General features: G+C 45.3%; 1 protein-coding gene across 1 annotated transcript in view; it reads left to right on the top strand.

The window, feature by feature from the left end:
• Positions 1-16,653: 16,653 nt before the first annotated feature.
• SLC36A4 (solute carrier family 36 member 4) overlaps positions 16,654-25,010 on the top strand; it is a 165,781-nt gene continuing 157,424 nt past the window's right edge. Inside the window, exon 1 of the mRNA XM_075198725.1 lies at positions 16,654-16,782. Coding sequence (XP_075054826.1) covers positions 16,740-16,782 — 43 coding nt within the window. The 5' untranslated portion in view covers positions 16,654-16,739. The remainder of the gene's footprint in view (positions 16,783-25,010) is intronic.

Below are 25,010 nucleotides of genomic sequence, written 5' to 3'. Positions count from 1 at the left end.
CGCTACTAATTCCTCTCCCTATGCAGCCTATCATCTGTCTGGTCTTCCCCATTGGTTGCTACAATGTCTGCCTACATACAAGTGTCCTGAACCAGTGTCTCCTGGACCCTCCTTAGTAGTTCATATTTTAGTGCCATTAATAATATATTCAGCCTTTGGGTTTTTGAATCCCAGGAACATGATTTTGCATTTTTCCCGCATTAATTTGTAATTGCCACTCTCTTCCATTCCTAATTTGCCTAGATCATCAAACATTTTATTTACCACACTGGGTGACATATCTTTGTGTCATCTGTAAAAAGGCATTAGTAACCTCACCAATAAAGATATTTCACAGCACCGGTACTAGGTGCTAGTTCCTAGGGTGCTCCACTGGTAACGTTTCCCTCCTCTTAAGTACATACTGTTTTCTCATACGTAACAATATTATAAAAAAAATATTTTATAACATTTTTTTTTAAAGACAAGGGGTTATATTTACTAAACTGCGGGTTTGAAAAAGTGGAGATGTTGCCTATAGCAACCAATCACATTCTAGCTGTTATTTTGTTGAGTGTACAAAATAAATGACAGCTAGAGTCTGATTGGTTGCTATAGGCAACATCTCCACTTTTTTAAACCCGCAGTTTAGTAAATATACCCCAAAGAGTCTAAAGTATTTTGCAACAAGTCACATTTTATGGTGGAAGCTAATATGTTTAAAATAAAATGTTGGAAATTATATGTGAAGAGATCTGCAATATTTGGGGTTTATTCAAGCAAATATGAAATTTTGAAATCCCTTATAATTTTTAACCTTTTATATTGTTTGTTTTGCGTTTTTTATTAAGAAAGTAAATGGGGTCATTCACAGAGAGATCAGGCTGATCTGTCCGACCACCCAGCACTGGATATCCATGAGATGTCAGACTACACGTACATACATGTGTGTCCGATGTGGAGCTCAACCAGCCAGATTTACCGGCCGTCCTAGTTCTACATGTGAACAATCCCGATCAGAAGTTGATGCTAATCGGCAGCCTTTGTAGGCCCATACAGTCTTCTATTTATGGCCAATAAGCCTAACCTAAATCAAAACATAAGGTGTCACGTCCTCCGGGTTTGTGCCTGGTACTTCTGAAACACTAGACCACCCCCTACCTCCGTCCACTTTTGCATTTCCGCAGCACCAGTGGTAGGTGCATGCAGCATCTGCTCACGATGGTGAGCTGGGCAGCATTCCCAATAGTCCAGGCAGTTGGGAGAAAAGTCCTCACTAGTGGGACAGTCCCCTAACATTGTGACATTTGTGCTTGATTTGATTCACTATGGGATCATGCACATCCTATTGTAAATTCAAAGGATATTAAAAGTTACTGAACAGTTCTGTGACCACAGGACGAGTGCTGTTACACAGTTCTCAGACATCGGAGGTGATTTATGGTAGGGGGTTTATTAGTTTCTTACAATATATACATTTTCCTAAAGTGATGACATCAGAGCTCACTGTTTATATACAGACAGTATTTAAAGGTGTTTATACAAATATTAACATCGCTTGTGTAATATTCTTTACATTTGCGTTTTGAGTTCCTCTGTTCAGCTGTAATTCCACAATGAATGATTAAACTTGGGTGCCATTCACGGAAAGTCTTTCTGAGGTATTCTATTTAGTACAGAGATAAATTAGATAGTTCCAGCCTATCACACGTCCTCTGACTGTTGAATACTTAAATGAGACGTGATCTACATACAGTGTGACCGGCTACCGGTGTGACTAAAAGACACGTTCAAAACAAATTGCCCCAGGTCCTACTTGCTTCAAGGCTTGATGGCTCCATTGCCTGCTTTATTGTCCAATTGGCCCCAGCTTTTATTATCTGCGTTATACCCCATCAAGTTTCAGCCATGGCCAACTACTTATTATATAAGTGAGTGAGGAGGCTGAGAGGTGTTTTAGGGAAAGTGGGAGGTCTGAGAGGCGTTTTGGGGAAATAGGATTCTAAAGGCCGTATGGTGGTGGTTTGGGTGAGGGGGCATTGTGAGCACTCTGTGGGGTGTTTTGGTTTGAGTGGCATGTGGTGAATCTTTCTTTGAACTAAATAAATTATGTATGAAGGCATCTGAGTGAATCTGTACAGTGGCCACAAGCATTTTTTAATAATGGATAACAAAAATGTGTAAAATAGCTCATAAATGATAGTTAATGATATCTTGTAATGACGCTAGTAAAAGCACATATCAGACGCAAATGTGTTTGATATATGTTCTCCCTGGCATTTATAATTGGAAAATATAAAAATTCTGCCATAACAGTGCCACAGCGCTGTCCAAGTAAAACACCAATTGGTATGGTAACAAGAGAAACAATGTTTTTTAGCGTCAGACCCGATTACATGAATTAAAAAAACGGATAATATGCATTTAAAAAAATGACAATGGGTATGAGCCCTTATAGAGGAGGTGACAGTGGAAGTGGCTGGACTGCTGGGGGATTTTGAACTGGATTTGGACTGGCCCTTGGCCCAGTCTCTAAGGTCTGCAAGGTCTCAAGCATTGCATCTCCTGCAGCTTACTACTCTCGTATTCAACTCTCCTACCAACCACTACTGAACTCCACTAACATCTACATTCCTGCTATCTGCCCTGCTGGTGTCTGTGTTTCAGTCTGCAACTAATCCATCTAGAAAATATGAGTCGCACACACCCATTTTTACTTCCACCCAGAAGAATCTCTAGGCCTCTGCACCATCTAGGCCTCTGCACCATCTAGGCCTCTGCACCATCTAGGCCTCTGCACCAGATGATTTAACAGGACTCTGCACCATCTTGGCCTTTGCCATATCTAGACCTTTGCACCATCTAGGCCCCTGTCCCATGTTGGCCTCCACACCAGATGATTTTACAGAACTCTGCACCATCTTGGCCTTTCCAATATCTAGACCTTTGCACCATCTATGCCTCTGCACCATATAACCTTAAAGGTCTATGTTCCATTTTGGCCTTCCCTCCAAAGTAATATCACACTGTGCCTATTGTCCCATTTCCTGTCATTTATCGCTCTCTTTAGAATGTAAGCTCTCATGGGCAGGGTCCTCTACCCTATGTCTCATGTCTGTCCGCTCTCTGTCTTTCTCGCTTGTCCCCGTCATGTCCTATGCTGAACTGCCTTTGTATGCAATGTGATTTGTTCTGCTAATTGCATCCATGCATTTATAATTCTGTCTATTTGTAGCCGTAATTATGCCTAGTGCTCCCATGTATGTCTTATCTGTATGACTATGTTAGACACTACAGAATCTGTGGCACCGTATCAATAAACTATTAAGATGATGAATATAGTCTTCTGAACTGGAATTCACAACAAATTGCTAAATCCTACATTGAAGATAAGGGACCTCATTTAGAGTCAGACGCAAAGTCTGTGTAAGGAGTGTAGAAGTGGGAGTGTGCCGCAGCTTGGTAGGGTATTACGAGTTGCAAGCAAACCCCAGTTACATCCCACTCGTAATACCCTATCGAGCTGCGAGCAGTTCCTGCAGCTAGCTGACGCTTGCGCCACCTAATTCCTTCCGCACAGCTTTAGCCCTGTTTTGACGTGTTGCGTCTGCGCCTCACTGCGACTAGAATGCATTTACATAGCCACGCCTTTACAATTCCGTGTTCCTCCCATTCTCTGGTAGTGAGTCGCAAGCTGTCGCAAGTGTTAATTGCGTCCAAGATGCAGGCGGATTTGGAGCTTTCTGCACATGCGTGGTAGTGTTTTTTGGTTAGATGCGCCTAAAACGGACTTTGCATCCGACTCTACATAAGTTCCAAGATGAGCAAGAGACAGTCAGATTCTGTTTTCTTTTCATTTAAGCTTGACTAATAACTTAAAACACAGTACGGCAATTGTCACAATAGGCAAATCAATAAAGAGTTTTCTAACGTCTTTAATCTTAACAACTCGCGCAATTCACTAACAAAAGGTTTGAAAGCAAAATAAATTAGCTAAATATCCTCTGTACTTATACTTTGATTGCAAATAACCAATCAGTCAATAAATCAATTTTATTTATTCAGGTGAACACCATTGAACAACTTCATTTACATGCTAGACCTGCATAACATCTACCTTAACCTTGCTTTTCTGATTTCAGTGCTTATATTTGAATTGCCTGTAATGTTAATTACAACGTTGTGTTGTTTTAATTGTTGCTACTATTTTGCAGAAATGCTAATCACTATATTTGCAGATTCTCACTAATTGATCAATAGATGCCACAAGCATGAGTTCAGACATCCAGAATTTCACTAGCCCTCTCTGATTTAGCAATTAGAACATTCCAGGTCACATCAGGTATATTCAAATGAACCATAATGATCAATTCATATTTGATTGCCATTTCAGTCATTTCCAGTCTATCTAACTCATCATCTTGCCCTGGAGATCTATAAATTACTCATATTTTAAAAATGTCTATATTGCTGGTTTTTAAAGTTACTTGGATACTCTCAATTCATTATGTAGTACCCTGTATAAAAGTTTTTTTTATTACTATTTACATACAACTTACTCAAATTTTCCAACTCTTTGGGGTAGATTTTAAAACATTCTAAAAAGGAAAAGTGGAGGTGTTGCCCGTAGCAACCAATCAGGTTCTAGCTATCATTTATCTAATACAGGCTAGAAAATGATAGTTAGAACCTGATTGGTTGCTATAGGCAACACCTCCACTTTTCCTGTTTTAGAAGGATTGATAAATCTAGCCCTTTGACTTGTCCATAAATAGGTATCATTATGCTACACTTCTTGAGTCATATCCTAAGTTTACGTGATTCACCTAAAATCTCACCTGCTGGATATAGATCCTGATTCATTAAGGCACGCAAAAGGAACGTATGATGCATTTTTTGTTAAAACGCATGTAATTCGGGCATACACACGTCTCTACTCAACTACAGGCAGTTCTGGAGAAACGTCTCTCATTGAAAACGGGTCTAAGTACACTTTGCATACACGGCACTTGTATTGAGACTGACACAATACCCTGCTGGACACGTACAATACATATGTGGAATATAAAGTCCCAGCACATAAAAAAAAGTATTATTGTCACCTGTAATTTAATAGTCATTATTGAAAAACCATTTTTGTAAAACAAAGTTGCTTTTTCCCCCTATGAAATACATTTATCAGGATGCTATCAATGTCCACTGCAGATAAGATGCATTTTTGCGGCTGCTCTTTATTGCAAACACATGTGCTAGCATACATACACAGCCACCCTCACTATCACTCGGCACTTACACCTGACCTGTACCTGGTGCAAGTGACACAACAGAAAAAAATGTACCTTAGAGATTCCCAAAGCTTGACTCGGACGCTGGTGCCTGTGCTCGTCCTTGGCACGCCGTTACTGTACATTGACTATGTGCGTATGCCAGTCCCCTCCCCGTTCCACCCATGAAATCGTAGGTTGTTGTAAGTGTACTTTGCGCTCAAAGATGAATTGCATTCTCTGGTGTATAGTTTGTTTCTGGCCATGCACAGCGCAATTTAACGCAAAATACAGCATGTATCTGGTGGTGGTTGTCACTGTGGCAGTGGGATCCTACGCTCTCTGTCCCCCTGCATTAGCAGGAATTAGCTCAGGATATAGAATAGGTACAGGTTAAATGTTTTGTGTGTGTGGGGGGGAAGGGGTTCATGCTTTTATATTTATTTATTCTCTTTTAAGTGGCATGACGAGGATGACTGCCATATTTTTTCTCCAGCTGTATCTATTTCCAGTTGCATGTATTAAAAATACACACATAAGACAAAGTGAGGAGCCTGCTTCAACCAGATCTACAATTCCACATATCCAGGGGGTCAGACACTGTCAATGAACAGTTGACTTTAAACTGAATTAGTTGGAGAGAGTCACTCCCACCTAGAAGTCCTGGGGTATGTATGGAGGGTGGAATGGGGGGAGTCTGGAGAGAGTCACTCCCACATACTGGTCCAGGGGTATGTATGGAGGGTGGTCTGGAGAGAGTCACTCCCACATACTGGTCCAGGGGTATGTATGGAGGGTGGAATAGGGAGAGTCACTCCCACATACTGGTCCAGGGGTATGTATGGAGGGTGGTCTGGAGAGAGCCACTCCCATATACTGGTCCGGGGATATGTAAAGAGGGTGGTCTGGAGAGACTCAATCCCACATACTGGTCCTGGGATATGAATGGAGGGTGGTGTCACTCACCGGACTGTGAGTGCTTCTTCCCGGACTATTAGGAACCGTGGACGTCCTCTATCCTGAGGGACTGCGCATGCGCAGCCCTTTCCAAACCTTCAGTGTATGTTCCTTTAACTTAATTGGCAGATCAGGCAACCTCCCTATATTAAGCACCTGTGGTCAACACCACGTTGCCTGATCTTGGAGTCTCATTCCCCATGAGCCTCTGAAGGTGTTCCTGTGTTTCCTTGTTTATTCAGCCCTGCTGATTCCTGTGGTTTCCAAACCACTTCTACCTCTGTGGTTTCCAAACCACTTCTACTACTGTGGTTCCCATACCACTTCTACCATCTACTGTATCATCGTGACTGTGAGCTGATTCCTATCCGCTGCCTCCGTGCACTACAGTCTTCTAATCACTTCAACTCTACCATTTATCATTGGGACTGTTAGCTGATGCCTATCCGCTGCCTCCGTGCACTACAGGCTTCAACCACATCCACTCACCTGTTCATGATTGTGACTGCCAGCTGATTCCTATCCGCTGCCTCCGTGCACTACAGGCTTCAACCTGCAACTCGTCTGTGTTTCATCATCGTGACTGTTTGGCTGATTCCTATCCGCTGCCTCCGTGCACTACAGTCTTCAACCTGCAACTCGTCTGTGTTTCATCATCGTGACTGCTAGCTGATTCCTATCCGCTGCCTCTGTGCGCTTCAGTCTTCAGTCCTCGTCAACTCTACCGTGTTTCCTTGAGTCTGCTGCCACTATTGCTACCCGCTACTCTCCGTGATCATCTGTTCCAGTTCAACTCTGCTCCGGGGTCCCATCGTTACTGCACCTGCTGGTTGCTATTGGTTACCTCCGTGTTCCCGCAGAGACCCGCTGCTGTGACTTCTCAGCGCTACTCATCCATCTACTGCTGATCCGCTCTCCACGCCTTCCTGTGTTCCCTGCTGGTCTACCTACCTGTGCGCTGCACCTGCTAGACCCCCGCTTCACCCATCCAGGGACTTGTATCCTGCTGGCCTCCTGCCCTTCAGGTATCTCTGCACTCCTGTCTGACTGCCTTCTCCTGAACCACGGTATGCATACTTCCCATTGACTGTGCTGTGTATTGCATACCTTGCTGGACTGTGTTGGTTCTCCTCTGGAGTGTACTATCCGCTGAGTCTATTGCCATCATTGACTGTGTTGGTTCTCCTCTGGAGTGTACTATCTGCTGACTCTACTGCCATCATTGACTGTGTTATCTCATGCTGGATTACTTCAAGAGACTTTCTATATTGGCAGTGTTGTTCAGTCATTTATACATTTATATTGTGCATATTACTGTGGATCAAAGTCAAGGTGCCCGTGTATATATTGTGTTGCAGTCTCTCCCCGTGCACCTCCTCACATATATATTCAGTGGTACGACTTGCTAGTGGCAGACCACTGACTCCTGTTTACAGTTTCACCTGTTCCAGTATCCTCTCACATAGCAGTGGTACAACTTGCTAACGCAGACCACTGACTCCCCGGATACCTCCACTTGGATTCCATTCCTTCACTCAGACAGCGGTACAACTTGCTATCCGCAGACCGCTGACTCTCATCACCTCCTCGTTTCTGTTGGACATTCCTCCTCACTATAGCAGTGGTACAACTTGCTACCGCAGACCACTGACTACCTTCACGTGTCCTTTGTCCATACAGTTCCTCGTGTATTACTACCTCCATATTGCCAGTGCTGCTAGTCATAGACTTTCCTGAGCATCTCATCATCTGCTATTTCCTGTTCCGTGATCACCCTGCTACCAGAGTACCATATTACCACCTATACTGCTCTGGTAAGCCTATCACCTGGTGATCCCTGGGTAAAGACTCCTAGTGCCCGTGACAGTAAGATCAGGCCATGACAGACCCAGATACGGAACCTACTGCTAAAGAGATGCTGCAGCATCTGGTCAGCCGTGTGGAGCAACAGGATGCTCGCCAACAGCTGTTACTTCAATGTTACCAATCGTTAACCTCCCAAGGAACATCTGGACAGACTGTTACAGCTAGTATTGAAGCTCCTGTGCTTTCCTCCGTTTCCCCAGTGCCATCCCAGGTGTCTACAGCTCCTACGCTTCACCTGCCTACTCCGTCAAAATATGACGGGGACCCCAAAACTTGTAGAGGTTTCCTTAACCAATGTTCAGTCCATTTTGAACTCCAACCTCAAAATTTTTCTACCCATCGTTCCAGAGTGGCCTATCTTATCTCATTGTTTTCTGGACAAGCCCTGGCTTGGGCCTCCCCTCTGTGGGAAAGAAACGATCCAATTCTACAAGATAGTGCCAAATTCATTTCCACGTTCCGAAGTGTGTTCGATGAACCAGGTCGTGTGACCTCCGCTGCTTCCAGCATTCTTCGTTTGCGACAAGGCTCCCATACAGTAGGACAGTATGTCATTCAATTTAGGATCTTAGCCTCTGAACTTCAGTGGAACACTGAAGCATTAGTTGCCGCCTTCTGGCAGGGGCTCTCCGATAAAATTAAAGATGCACTGACTACCCAAGAGCTTCCTTCGTCACTAGAAGATTTGATCTCTCTTTGCCATCGTGTAGACATGAGATTTCGTGAAAGAGAATCTGAGAAAACAACTTCTGCTAAAGCACCTCTTCGTTTAAACCCTCAATTTCGTCCAGTTTCACCTTCTGTGATTCCCATGGAGATAGGACGTTCCAAATTATCTTTAGAAGAGAGGAAACGAAGAGTAAAGAATAGACTCTGTATCTATTGTGCTGATTCCACACATATGCTCAGTTCTTGCCCTAAGAAATCGGGAAATGCCAGGCCCTAACTAGTTCTGGAGAGGTGAAGTTAGGGTCCCTGGAGTCCTCTCCATTGTCTATGAAATCTAAAGTCTGCGCTTTCGATGTTACGATTTCCTTTGCTACCAAATCCTTTGAGTCACAGGCATTGATTGATTCCGGAGCAGCAGGAAATTTCATTTCTAAATCACTAGTGAATCAATGGTCCCTACCAGTGATCACTTTAAAAACACCCATTACTGTGACGGCTATAGATGGATCACGTCTCATCAATGGTCTCATCACCCAGAGTACGTCTCCAGTAACCCTTCAGATTGGTGTACTACACCATGAAGAAATTTCGTTTTTAATTCTTCCTGTTACGACAAGTCCGATTGTCTTAGGCCTTCCATGGCTTCAATGTCACTCTCCCCAGATTGACTGGCGCACCCCTCAAGTTACGTCTTGGGGGCCTGAATGTCACCATCGTTGTCTCTCTCAAGTTATTCCTCTTAAAGTACAGCAATCTTCCATCTCATCGTCCTCCCCGGGACTCCCTCCTCAGTATGCTTCATTTGCCGATGTGTTTGATAAAGCTCAGTCTGAACGTCTTCCTCCTCATCGTTCTTGGGATTGTCCGATCGACCTTCTACCTGGCAAGACTCCTCCCAGGGGTCGGGTCTATCCTCTCTCGTTACCTGAAACTCAAGCCACATCTGAGTACATACAGGAGAATCTCCAGCGTGGGTTCATTCGACCTTCCACCTCTCCCGCTGGAGCTGGGTTCTTCTTTGTCAAAAAGAAGGATGGATCATTACGCCCTTGTATAGATTTTCGTGGACTCAACGCCATTACTATCAAGAATCGGTATCCCATTCCGCTGATCACTGAGCTATTTGATCGCATCAAGGGAGCTCGGATATTTACTAAGTTGGATCTTCGTGGTGCCTACAATTTAATTAGAATCCGTTCCGGTGACGAATGGAAGACCGCGTTTAACACCAGAGATGGGCATTACGAATATTTAGTAATGCCCTTCGGGCTGTGTAATGCCCCCGCGGTTTTCCAGGGTTTCATCAATGAGATCTTTCGGGACTTATTATATGTATGTGTCGTTGTCTACCTGGACGACATATTGATCTTCTCACAGGACCTGCCTTCTCATCACCAACATGTGGCAGAGGTCCTCTCCAGACTACGGAAAAACTCATTGTTCTGTAAATTGGAAAAATGTTCATTCGAGTTACCCCAGATTCCATTCTTGGGGTATATAGTTTCCGGAGTTGGCCTGAAGATGGATCCAGACAAAGTAAATGCTGTACTACATTGGCCTCAGCCAACTACTCTTCGTGCCATCCAGCGTTTTTTAGGTTTTGCCAATTACTATAGACGCTTCATTCAAGACTTCTCATCCATTGCATCTCCCATTGTGGCCTTAACTCGGAAAGGGGCTAATACTAAGCAATGGTCATCTGAGGCTCTCCAAGCCTTTCAAATCCTCAAAGAGTCCTTCTCGTCTGCTCCCATTCTGCGACAACCTGATGTGACACTCCCCTTCTTCCTAGAAGTAGATGCCTCTAATGTGGGCTTAGGAGCTATTCTCTCCCAACGCTCGGAGCAACAAAAATTACATCCTTGTGCCTTCTACTCTCGGGGTCTTCTGCCCGCAGAGAAAAACTATACTATCGGGGACAAGGAGTTGCTGGCCATCAAAGCTGCATTAGAGGAATGGAGATACTTGTTGGAAGGAGCTCGCCATCCTGTGACGATCTTCACGGATCATAAGAACTTGTCATATTTGCAATCTGCTCAATGCTTGAACCCTCGTCAAGCAAGATGGTCTCTTTTCTTTTCCCGTTTTGAATTAATTATAACCTTCAAACCAGCTGCTAAGAACAAGAAAGCTGACGCTCTATCTCGAGCTTTTGTGACGTCCTCTGATGTAGAAGAGGTTCCCAACCATGCTATTCTAGACCCCAAATGTATTTCTCTGGCTGCGTCATCCACCAAAATGCTACCATTTGGGAAGACCCTCGTGCCTCCTACTCTGAGGAGGAAAATCCTTTCGTGGTTCCATGCCTCTCGTTTTTCTGGACACGCCGGTGAACATAAGACCTTTGAGATTCTCTCTCGTAGTTACTGGTGGCCTTCAATGAGGAGAGACGTCAAAGAGTTTATTGCTTCCTGTGATTTATGTTCTCAGTTCAAATCCTCCCGCAGAACTCCAGCAGGGTTGCTGCGACCACTACCCATTCCGTCCAAGCCTTGGACCCATATTAGTATGGATTTCGTTACTGATTTGCCACCAAGTAAGAATCACAATACTATTTGGGTAGTGGTAGACAGATTTTCGAAGATGGCTCATTTCGTCCCTCTGTCCGGTTTACCTTCCTCGTCTACTCTGGCTGAACATTTCATTAAAGAAATCTTCCGCATCCATGGATGTCCGTCTGAGATTGTGTCAGATAGAGGAGTACAATTCGTTTCCAGATTCTGGCGGGCCCTTTGTAAAACCTTGGGCATACGATTAGCACTCTCATCGTCTTACCATCCGCAATCTAACGGACAAACGGAACGAGTCAATCAAGATCTTGAGACTTTTATTAGGATGTTCTCTTCAGCCAACCAAGACAACTGGGTAGAATTGCTCCCTTGGGCTGAATTCGCCCATAACAACATGTACCATGAGTCATCATCCAAAACTCCATTCTTTGTGGTCTACGGTCACCATCCGTCTTTTCCGGAATTTCCTGCCCTCCCGCCCACCCAAGTTCCTGCTGTGGAGACTGCTTGTCAGACCTTTAAAAATATCTGGTCTCAGGTCAAAACCTGTTTAAAGAAGACATCTAACAAATATAAGTCTTTCGCAGATAAGAAGAGGCGGGCTATTCCACCACTAAAAATTGGAGATCGTGTCTGGTTATCTACCAAAAATATTCGTTTGAAGGTTCCATCTATGAAATTCGCCCCTCGTTTTATTGGTCCATATAGGATCATTCAAGTTATCAATCCAGTATGTGTTAAACTTCTTCTTCCTAAGAATCTTCGGATTTCCAATGCCTTCCATGTGTCCTTACTCAAACCTCTTATTATCAATCGTTTCTCGACTCCTCCCTCAGCACCGCAGCCAGTTCAAGTTCATCAGGAGGAGGATTTCGAGATTACTGAGGTATTGGATGCAAAAATTTCGCGAGGAGTCCTCCGTTTCCTCGTTCATTGGAAGGGCTTTGGTCCTGAAGAGCGTTCATGGATCAAAGCTGAAGATCTTAATGCTCCTGCCCTTCTGAAGAAGTTTTATTCCAAAAATCCGGACAAGCCCGGTTCCAGGCGTTCTGTGCCCACCTTTAAAAGGGGGGGTACTGTCACTCACCGGACTGTGAGTGCTTCTTCCCGGACTATTAGGAACCGTGGACGTCCTCTATCCTGAGGGACTGCGCATGCGCAGCCCTTTCCAAACCTTCAGTGTATGTTCCTTTAACTTAATTGGCAGATCAGGCAACCTCCCTATATTAAGCACCTGTGGTCAACACCACGTTGCCTGATCTTGGAGTCTCATTCCCCATGAGCCTCTGAAGGTGTTCCTGTGTTTCCTTGTTTATTCAGCCCTGCTGATTCCTGTGGTTTCCAAACCACTTCTACCTCTGTGGTTTCCAAACCACTTCTACTACTGTGGTTCCCATACCACTTCTACCATCTACTGTATCATCGTGACTGTGAGCTGATTCCTATCCGCTGCCTCCGTGCACTACAGTCTTCTAATCACTTCAACTCTACCATTTATCATTGGGACTGTTAGCTGATGCCTATCCGCTGCCTCCGTGCACTACAGGCTTCAACCACATCCACTCACCTGTTCATGATTGTGACTGCCAGCTGATTCCTATCCGCTGCCTCCGTGCACTACAGGCTTCAACCTGCAACTCGTCTGTGTTTCATCATCGTGACTGTTTGGCTGATTCCTATCCGCTGCCTCCGTGCACTACAGTCTTCAACCTGCAACTCGTCTGTGTTTCATCATCGTGACTGCTAGCTGATTCCTATCCGCTGCCTCTGTGCGCTTCAGTCTTCAGTCCTCGTCAACTCTACCGTGTTTCCTTGAGTCTGCTGCCACTATTGCTACCCGCTACTCTCCGTGATCATCTGTTCCAGTTCAACTCTGCTCCGGGGTCCCATCGTTACTGCACCTGCTGGTTGCTATTGGTTACCTCCGTGTTCCCGCAGAGACCCGCTGCTGTGACTTCTCAGCGCTACTCATCCATCTACTGCTGATCCGCTCTCCACGCCTTCCTGTGTTCCCTGCTGGTCTACCTACCTGTGCGCTGCACCTGCTAGACCCCCGCTTCACCCATCCAGGGACTTGTATCCTGCTGGCCTCCTGCCCTTCAGGTATCTCTGCACTCCTGTCTGACTGCCTTCTCCTGAACCACGGTATGCATACTTCCCATTGACTGTGCTGTGTATTGCATACCTTGCTGGACTGTGTTGGTTCTCCTCTGGAGTGTACTATCCGCTGAGTCTATTGCCATCATTGACTGTGTTGGTTCTCCTCTGGAGTGTACTATCTGCTGACTCTACTGCCATCATTGACTGTGTTATCTCATGCTGGATTACTTCAAGAGACTTTCTATATTGGCAGTGTTGTTCAGTCATTTATACATTTATATTGTGCATATTACTGTGGATCAAAGTCAAGGTGCCCGTGTATATATTGTGTTGCAGTCTCTCCCCGTGCACCTCCTCACATATATATTCAGTGGTACGACTTGCTAGTGGCAGACCACTGACTCCTGTTTACAGTTTCACCTGTTCCAGTATCCTCTCACATAGCAGTGGTACAACTTGCTAACGCAGACCACTGACTCCCCGGATACCTCCACTTGGATTCCATTCCTTCACTCAGACAGCGGTACAACTTGCTATCCGCAGACCGCTGACTCTCATCACCTCCTCGTTTCTGTTGGACATTCCTCCTCACTATAGCAGTGGTACAACTTGCTACCGCAGACCACTGACTACCTTCACGTGTCCTTTGTCCATACAGTTCCTCGTGTATTACTACCTCCATATTGCCAGTGCTGCTAGTCATAGACTTTCCTGAGCATCTCATCATCTGCTATTTCCTGTTCCGTGATCACCCTGCTACCAGAGTACCATATTACCACCTATACTGCTCTGGTAAGCCTATCACCTGGTGATCCCTGGGTAAAGACTCCTAGTGCCCGTGACAGGTGGTCTGGAGAGTCACTCCCACTTACTGGTCCAGTGGTATGTATGGAGGGTGGTCTGGAGAGTCACTCCCACTTACTGGTCCTGGGATATGAATGGAGAGTCACTCCCACTTACTGGTCCAGTGGTATGTATGGAGGGTGGTCTGGAGAGTCACTCCCACTTACTGGTCCAGGGGTATGTATGGAGGGTAGTCTGGAGAGTCACTTCCACATACTGGTCCAGGGGTATATACGTAGGGTGGTCTGGAGATAGTCAATTCCACTTACTGGTCCAGGGGTATGTATAGAGTGGTCTGGAGAGACTCATTCCCACATATTGGTCCGGGGATATGTATGGAGGGTGGTCTGGAGAGTCACTCCCACTTACTGGTCCAGGGGTATGTATGGAGGGTGGTCTGGAGTCACTCCCACCTACAAGTCCAGGGGTATGTATGGAGGGTGGTCTGTAGAGACTCTCCCACTTACTGGTCCAGGGCTATGTATGGAGGGTGGAATAGGGAGAGTCACTCCCACATACTGGTCCAGGGGTATGTATGGAGGGTGGTCTGGAGAGAGTCACTCCCATATACTGGTCCAGGGGTATGTATGGAGGGTGGTCTGGAGAGAGTCACTCCCACCTATAAGTTCAGGGTTATGTATGGAGGGTGGAACAGAGGGAGTCACCCCCCACATAGTAGTCCAGGGGTATGTATGGAGGGTGGTCTGGAGAGAGTCTCTCCCACATACTGGTCTAGGGGTATGTATGGAGGGTGGTCTGGAGAGTCTCTCCCACATATTGGTCCAGGGGTATGTATGGAGGGTGGTCTGGAGAGTCCTTCCCACATACTGATCCAGGTATATGTATGGAGGGTGGAATAGGGAGAGTCACTCCCACATACTGGTCCAGGGGTATGTATGGAGGGTGGTCTTGAGAGACTCATTCCCACATACTGCTCCAGGGGTATGTATGGAGGGTGGTCTTGAGAGAGTCACTCCCATATACTGGTCCAGGTGTATGTATGGAGGGTGGTCTGGAGAGAGTCTCTCCCACATACTGGTCTAGGGGTATGTATGGAGGGTGGTCTGGAGAGTCTCTCCCACATACTGGTCCAGGGGTATGTATGGAGGGTGGTCTTGAGAGAGTCACTCCCATATACTGGTCCAGGGGTATGTATGGAGGGTGGTCTTGAGAGAGTCACTCCCATATACTGGTCCAGGTGTATGTATGGAGGGTGGTCTGGAGAGAGTCTCTCCCACATACTGGTCTAGGGGTATGTATGGAGGGTGGTCTGGAGAGTCTCTCCCACATACTGGTCCAGGGGTATGTATGGAGGGTGGTCTGGAGAGTCTCTCCCACATACTGATCCAGGGATATGTATGGAGGGTGGAATAGGGAGAGTCACTCCCACATACTGCTCCAGGGGTATGTATGGAGGGTGGTCTTGAGAGAGTCACTCACATATACTGGTCCAGGGGTATGTATGGAGGGTGGTCTTGAGAGAGTCATTCCCACATACTGCTCCAGGGGTATGTATGGAGGGTGGTCTTGAGAGAGTCACTCCCATATACTGGTCCAGGGGTATGTATGGAGGGTGGTCTTGAGAAAGTCACTCCCATATACTGGTCCAGGGATATGTATGGAGGGTGGAATAGGGAGAGTCACTCCCACATACTGGTCCAGGGGTATGTATGGAGGGTGGTCTTGAGAGAGTCACTCCCATATGCTGGTCCAGGGGTATGTATGGAGGGTGGAATAGGGAGAGTCACTCCCACATACTGGTCCAGGGGTATGTATGGAGGGTGGTCTTGAGAGAGTCACTCACATATACTGGTCCAGGGGTATGTATGGAGGGTGGTCTTGAGAGAGTCATTCCCACATACTGGTCCAGGGGTATGTATGGAGGGTGGTCTTGAGAGAGTCACTCCCATATACTGGTCCAGGGGTATGTATGGAGGGTGGTCTTGAGAAAGTCACTCCCATATACTGGTCCAGGGATATGTATGGAGGGTGGAATAGGGAGAGTCACTCCCACATACTGGTCCAGGGGTATGTATGGAGGGTGGTCTTGAGAGAGTCACTCCCATATGCTGGTCCAGGGGTATGTATGGAGGGTGGAATAGGGAGAGTCACTCCCACATACTGGTCCAGGGGTATGTATGGAGGGTGGTCTTGAGAGAGTCACTCCCATATACTGCTCCAGGGGTATGTATGGAGGGTGGTCTGGAGAGAGTCACTCCCATATACAGGGCCAGGGGTATGTATGGAGGGTGGTCTGGAGAGTCTCTCCCACATACTGGGGAATGTATGGAGGGGCGGGGTATGTATGGCGGGGCGGGGTCTGCAGAGGCCACTATACAACCACGTGATCTCACACTAGGTAACACTGAGTGACGTGTTACCAAGCTCCCACCTGAGAGCCCCAGACCAGGGATCAGTGAAGGAGTGGGCGGGGTTGTTGTGACTATACACGTGGAGGTGGGTGTGTCCCTTATTCGGCGCCTGCGCACTGAGGTCCAGGCTGCTGGATGCCGGAGGCCGAGGATGTATCGGAGTTTCCGGCTGTGTAGAAATGAGGACAGAACCCAGCGCCTCCCGTCAGGGAGAAGACATAGGTAGGGTCACCCCCGAGGGTGATGGCTCCTCATCTGCCGAGTCAGGTCTATCATACCCGGACCTCCTGCCTCTGTGCGCTATTATCCCTGTCTTCTGTCACTTTGCACTGCTATCCTGTCCTCTGCCTCTATTATCCCTGTCTTCTGTCACTGTGCACTGCTATACTGTCCTCTGCCTCTATTATCCCTGTCTTCTGTCACTGTGCACTATTATCCCTGTCTTCTGTCACTGTGCACTGCTATCCTGTCCTCTGCCTCTATTATCCCTGTCTTCTGTCACTGTGCACTGCTATCCTGTCCTCTGCCTCTATTATCCCTGTCTTCTGTCCCTGTGCACTGCTATCCTGTCCTCTGCCTCTATTATCCCTGTCTTCTGTCACTGTGCACTGCTATCCTGTCCTCTGCCTCTATTATCCCTGTCTTTTGTCACTGTGCACTGCTATCCTGTCCTCTGCCTCTATTATCCCTGTTTTCTGTCCCTGTGCACTGCTATCCTGTCCTCTGCCTCTATTATCCCTGTCTTCTGTCACTGTGCACTGCTATCCTGTCCTCTGCCGCTATTATCCCTGTCTTCTGTCCCTGTGCACTATTATCCCTGTCTTCTGTCACTGTGCACTGCTATCCTGTCCTCTGCCTCTATTATCCCTGTCTTCTGTCACTGTGCACTGCTATCCTGTCCTCTGCCTCTATTATCCCTGTCTTCTGTCCCTGTGCACTGCTATCCTGTCATCTGCCTCTATTATCCCTGTCTTCTGTCACTGTGTACTGCTATCCTGTCCTCTGCCTCTTTTATCCCTGTCTTCTGTCACTGTGCACTGCTATCCTGTCCTCTGCCTCTATTATCCCTGTCTTCTGTCACTGTGCACTGATATCCTGTCCTCTGCCTCTATTATCCCTGTCTTCTGTCCCTGTGCACTGCTATCTCTGTCATCTGCCTCTATTATCCCTGTCTTCTGTCACTGTGCACTGCTATCCTGTCCTCTGCCTCTATTATCCCTGTCTTCTGTCCCTGTGCACTGCTATCCTGTCCTCTGCCTCTATTATCCCTGTCTTCTGTCCCTGTGCACTGATATCCTGTCCTCTGCCTCTATTATCCCTGTCTTCTGTCCCTGTGCACTATTATCCCTGTCATCTGCCTCTATTATCCCTGTCTTCTGTCACTGTGCACTGATATCCTGTCCTCTGCCTCTATTATCCCTGTCTTCTGTCCCTGTGCACTATTATCCCTGTCATCTGCCTCTATTATTTCTGTCTTCTGCCGGATTGTGTTTACTGGACATAATAAGGCCGTGTTTTGGGGCTCATGTTCAGCCGTACTTCACCTGTGTTACAGACCTGATATGTACACAGACTGAAACCACTACACAATCCTAGTCATATATCCCCCCCCCCCCCCCCTGTGCACTGTGTAAATAATGTGTAACGTCTATACAGTCACTCCTAATATATATTGACATATAGAGGATACAATATCATACAACATATTTGTGGGTGATATAAAAATAATTAAACCTCAGGAACAGCTTGTTTAGTAGCTATACCGTATGTAAAGTGTAAAGTAAGTTAGATTAATTGAACACATCACTGGAATGTTGGCTGTAGATTCAGAAAATCAGACGTGTAACGTTGTCTAATGTATCAGTGAAGGAGAATGCAGGTAGATGAAGTATCACAATTACAGGATAAAGCTGGGTACACACTACAGAAAAATTATCCCAATGCGGTATCATTAACTATTTTACCAACGACTGAAAGTCCCGGTCAGCAGGCTGATTCTTCCGTATCTACTTACATAATATTATCTGATTTACCGTCAGATCTGTGATCTTCATCTGTCATAACCATCGGCTGAGAAGATCGTGACTCTGTAAACTCTATGCAGATCTGCCTACACTGCTGGTTGTGAGTGTCTACACACTACAGAATATGCCCAACATCGTTCCATCGTCTTTAGTCCGTTTATAAAATCAAATTAAATGATACAATGTGCTTTGGTACGATAAAACATGATAGTGGGAGCGTATACACCATACTTCCCAACTCTCCCGGAATGTCAGGGAGACTCCCTGAAATAGGGGTGATCTCCCTCACTCCCTGAAGAGTCTGGCATTCTCCCTGATGCTGAGCCAGTACAAGACGTGGTTGGCTTCTCCATCTGTGGCATGATGACACAGTTCACAAATTGTGTCCTATGTCCATGTATTGATGCCTATGGAGGTGGCCATTTTCATGGAGACCAAGATTTAATCAAAGACTGACAGGTAAGACAACATGACTTCAGTAATGGAGACAGAAATGTAAAAGAAACTTCAGTCTCTGGAGATTCATTAGCTGCTTTTCTTTAACGCATAGTTGCCTACTCTCTGTCTGGGAAACTCCCGCGAGAGCAGGGCAGCCCCCCGGTTCTCGCCCCCGCAATAGATAAGTGACGCGGGGCGGGGCTTAATGACGTAAATATTGTCATCTTAGCCTCAACCCCTGCTGTAATTGGTCAAAATTGTAACAATCGTTTAAGGGGCGGTCCAAAAATGATGTGATTCATCAAGCCCCGCCCTGCACGCCCCCTCCCCGGGATCTCCCTGAAGCCAATGAGGAAAAGTTGGCAAGTATGGTACACACTAATGTGATATCGGACCTGATGGTCATTTATTGTGTGATAGTTGGGTGAAAAACCTGTAGTGCAGTGGTTCTCAAACCCAGTCCTCAGGGACCCCTAACAGTGCAGGTTTTCAAGGTCACAAATGACATAATTATGTCATCTGTGGATCTGTTACAATGTGTCAGTCAATAATGAATACACCTGTGCTCCAGCAGAGATATATGGAAAACATGCACTGTTAGGGGGCTGTGAGGGCTGGGTTTGGGAAACACTGCTGTAGTGTGTACTCAGCTTAAGTCTGTGCTAAGATAATTCCTTTTTCAAGGATTGTTTTTTTATTTTTACGCTGTTACCTGTAATAGCTAAAATATCATAAGGTGCTAGCAATAGACTTTCCATCAGCAGCTAATAATCTATTATTAAATGTTATTTAAACAGTATATTGATCGAAGCTGATTGTTTTTTTTCTGTTTTCACTTTTTCCAAAGCAAAAACCGAGTGCTTAACCACTTCATCGTTATCATCATTACCATTTATTTATATAGCGCCACTGATTCTGCAGCGCTGTACAGAGAACTCATTCACATCAGTCCCTGCCCCATTGGAGCTTACAGTCTAAATTCCCTAACATACACAGACTGAGAGACAGAGAGAGAGAGACTAGGGTCAATTTTGATATCGGCCAATGAACCCACTAGTATGTTTTTGGAGTGTGGGAGGAAACCGGAGCACTCAGAGGAAACCCACGCAAACACAGGGAGAACATACAAACTCCACAGCTTGTTTTAAAATACAATTTTTTTGGCCTTAATGACTAGGCCAGATATTTTGCTTTTCATCTTTCATGTCGGGAATACATTTTTGTTTTCTTCCTTACTCAAGCAAATTTTGTGACAACTTGGACCCTCTTTTAATAGCGAACCAGAACTATCTTTTTATTTTCAGAACATTACGTAGGAGAAACGATTTTTGGTGGATGCAGCTAGGGGGGGTGAGCAGGGCGGTCAGTGAAAAAACGCAAAATCTACGATTGAGGTTTCTTATTGGTCCTTTCTATCACAGCCCAAATTCTTAGCTCCCCTGGGAGGTAGGACAGGGTTACATTGGTGAAAAAAGTTAGTGGTTTCAAGACACGTTTGATTTCACTCCGTTACTATGGCCCCACTCGTCTCGGTACCCCCCTGTACCCATTGTAACATTGTCTTCATATTGTTTTCTCACTATCTCTTTGTGGTATAGTTTTGTAATATTTGTTACATATTTCCTTTTTGTGCCGCTTGTATAAATTCTCTTTGTATCACCCATGCCCAAATTCCATAAGTTATTCTGTTTTTCTGTTAGAACTAGATATCACTATATTCATGACCCATTCAATAGCTGCACCTTTTTCCATACTGACCCTTGTTCCATACTGACTTGTAATTAAAACATTATTCGGATCTATTCATTTTTCAGTAGGGCAGACTTCCTTTTATAACTTCAACATCCTTTTTGTTTGGTATTCTTGTTTATATGCTGGTTATTTTATTATTCACTAAGGCTTCTAATCTGTGCTGTCTAAGGCTGATGTCCTTGATCGGCTGGTTTGTGAATTGGATGTTGAATTAAAGTACATTTTCTAAGTAAATTTGTTCTTGGTTTGTTGATTTTACATATTTTATTTATGTAAACCAATTAAACATTTTTATTTGGCAAGCTTTTGTTCTAACAGTACATTTACATGATCCAATATAATTTGTAATTACTGCCGTTTACATTGTCAAGACGGCAAAGATTTGTCTTTTGAACTTTGATTTTCGATACTTTCTGTACCTGAGGAGAGCAGCACAATCTTATCTCCAAGGGAAGAAATTTAAGTTTGCATGAAGTCTCCTTAATAAAATTATTTCCAGACAAGTAAACCCGTGCATGATACTCATGCATTCTAGTCAAATCAAGCTACTTAAGGTGTTAAAAAGGTTCTTGTCATGCATTTGGGCCTAGCCCAGGCCTCCTCAGGGGAAGAGCGTTACTTCCCGACGTAAGCGCCCTTTTTTAACGTGGTTTTGTCCACATGTCACCACCTCATCATTCTTCTCCATCACCTCATCCTTCATCTTTATCGCCACATCTATCCAGATGTCTATCCAGACACAGGGATCTCTCTCAGCGGTCCTGAGTATCACACTCCTCTCACTCTGTCACCCCCGGCAACCACCAACCACTCCCCACTGTCACCCCCGGCAACCACCAACCACTCCCAACTGTCACCCCCGGCAACCACCAACCACTCCCAATTGTCACCCCTGGCAACCACCAACCACTCCCAACTGTCACTTCTCCTTCAAGAAATATATATATATTTTTTTAAAATCTTTATAAACACTTTTAACAATTAACAAATTAAATTAACTAATTAAAAACATCTTAGTATACCAAATTTCAGCCCTTTCTGAATTTTTTTTTCCACACACACACTAAGGGGGTATTCAATTGTTGCCGTTAACGCTCTCAAACGAGCGCTCTAAAAATATTAGCATTAATACGGTAATTACTCGCTAAATTTCATCTCGCAGCTCCCTGAGCTCAGGGAGCTGCGAGATGAAATTCAGCGAGTAAACTACCGTATTAACGGTATTTACGCGCATATTACCGTATAAACTGTAATATTTTTCGAGCGCTCGTTTTTTTTGTTTTAGCGCGTTAAAAGCAACAATTGAATACCCCCCTAAGAATTTAGTAGGTCAGTGTATAACTCCGCCCAGCAGGTGGCGCTGCAGCTTGGTTTTATTTTTTACACACACACACACACACACACACACACACACACACACACACACACACACACACACACACACACACAGACAGACAGACTAACACACGCCACTAGACATTTATATTATAGATTGTACTTTAGCATTTTCACATTTAAATGAGAATCTAAAAATGTTGCATCTTACTTAAAAACTATTGTATGCAATAAAAACAGTTTATATAAAAAACAACTATTGTATGGATCTCAGTTGGAAAATACGTAAAGTAAAATAAAAATGTTTACATAAAGAGAGAGGTAAACAAACAACCTATTATATTTATAACAAAAAATATTAAGCAAAGAAGCACAAAATAAACCAACAACGAGCTAAAAGGTATTTTATCCTCTCCTGACCGGGGAATAGGTCGTCTACAGACCTTTTGAATATGGATGATTATCTACTATGTTTGACACGGGTGCATTAAGTATCCATGCTCTGTTACGGCACTCCTCGTGTGAGCACAGCATCAGCGGTTAGTTGCCAGGTTTGTTCAGTTAAAATTGAGCCAAGATGTTGTGAGTGGTGAGTGTTTTTGTATACCTGCCTTTACCATGAGGTTGATTGGTCAGTCAGTAGTAACAGCATCATACTGTATATGCAGACATTGCTATTTAGAACAGGACGATACCTGTGTGTGTACAAGATTCAGACAGAAAAAGCTAGGTGTGAGGGATCCTTAGTACGGGTAGTCTAGGTGTGAGGATATATTAGTGTGGGTATTATAGGTGGGTGTAGGCTAGGTGTGAGGATACCCACACTAAGGTGCCCTCAAACCTTTCCTACTCCCACCTATAATACCCACATTAATGCACGCTCACACCTAGCCTACTCCAACCTATACTACCCACACTAATGCACCCTCACACCTAGCCTACTCCCACCTATACTACCGACACTAATGCACCCTCACACCTAGCCTACTCCCACCTATACTACCGACACTAATGCACCCTCACACCTAGCCTACTCTCACCTATAGTACCCACAATAATGCACCCTCAAACCTAGCCTACTCCCACCTATACTACCGACACTAATGCACCCTCACACCTAGCCTACTCCCACCTATACTACCGACACTAATGCACCCTCACACCTAGCCTACTCCCACCTATACTACCGACACTAATGCACCCTCACACCTAGCCTACTCCCACCTATACTACCCACACTAATGCACCCTCACACCAAGCCTACTCTCACCTATACTACCCACACTAATGCACCCTCACACCTAGCCTACTCTCACCTATACTACCGACACTAATGCACCCTCACACCTAGCCTACTCTCACCTATAGTACCCACAATAATGCACCCTCAAACCTAGCCTACTCCCACCTATACTACCGACACTAATGCACCCTCACACCTAGCCTACTCCCACCTATACTACCGACACTAATGCACCCTCACACCTAGCCTACTCCCACCTATAGTACCCACAATAATGCACCCTCAAACCTAGCCTACTCCCACCTATACTACCGACACTAATGCACCCTCACACCTAGCCTACTCCCACCTATACTACCGACACTAATGCACCCTCACACCTAGCCTACTCCCACCTATACTACCGACACTAATGCACCCTCACACCTAGCCTACTCCCACCTATACTACCCACACTAATGCACCCTCACACCTAGCCTACTCTCACCTATACTACCCACACTAATGCACCCTCACACCTAGCCTACTCTCACCTATACTACCCACAATAATTCACCCTCACACCTAGCCTACTCTCACCTATAGTACCCACAATAATGCACCCTCAAACCTAGCCTACTCCCACCTATACTACCGACACTAATGCACCCTCACACCTAGCCTACTCCCACCTATACTACCGACACTAATGCACCCTCACACCTAGCCTACTCCCACCTATACTACCGACACTAATGCACCCTCACACCTAGCCTACTCCCACCTATACTACCGACACTAATGCACCCTCACACCTAGCCTACTCCCACCTATACTACCCACACTAATGCACCCTCACACCTAGCCTACTCTCACCTATACTACCCACACTAATGCACCCTCACACCTAGCCTACTCTCACCTATACTACCCACAATAATTCACCCTCACACCTAGCCTACTCTCACCTATACTACCCACAATAATGCACCCTCACACCTAGCCTATGTGGGTAGTATAGGTGGGCGTAGGCTAGGTGTGAGGGTGCTGTATTGTGGGTAGTATAGATAGAAGTAGGGTAAGCTCTAATTAACAGAAGGGTTTTCAGAGAGCATTTAAAAAAAATGGAATTAAACCCAATAGTTCCACTCCTAGTGAAACACAGTAATGTGCCCAATCGCTGCACACTGTTAAGTGTTAAAAGAATGTTCTCGTAAATGCTGTTTCATACTGTTGGGAAAGCCTGGGAGAAAGCTACTTCTGCCAATGGATCCATCCTTGTAGCGTAAAGTGTGTGTTTGTGGCCCACATTGGTTCCCTTTATAAGAAAGAGCAACTTTTTGAAAGGCCAAAATATAACCTAATGCTCCATGCCACTGGCTCAAGAAAATGTGTAAAGTTTAATGCGGTGCCCACCCCAGTCTCTCAATCCATTGGGTGTAATTGGTATGTGATGGAGTGGAGTTCTATTATAGAACAACATGGACCCAGCTTGTGATGGGAAGCTTATGTTGGAATACTTTCCATACCTTGTTGATTTCATGTTCCACAAACAAAATGGCCGTTGCTCACTTTTAAGTAGCTGTACTTATTAAAGTGACCACTCCGATGGCATTGTTAGTGGGAAAATGTGCAAAGCCCCATGTCGATTAATAGGCGTTACCTTTCATTGTCTAGCT

Source organism: Mixophyes fleayi, chromosome 2, assembly GCF_038048845.1.
Source record: "Mixophyes fleayi isolate aMixFle1 chromosome 2, aMixFle1.hap1, whole genome shotgun sequence".
Classification (NCBI taxonomy): domain Eukaryota; kingdom Metazoa; phylum Chordata; class Amphibia; order Anura; family Limnodynastidae; genus Mixophyes; species Mixophyes fleayi.
This window is presented reverse-complemented; position numbering and strand designations above follow the sequence as displayed.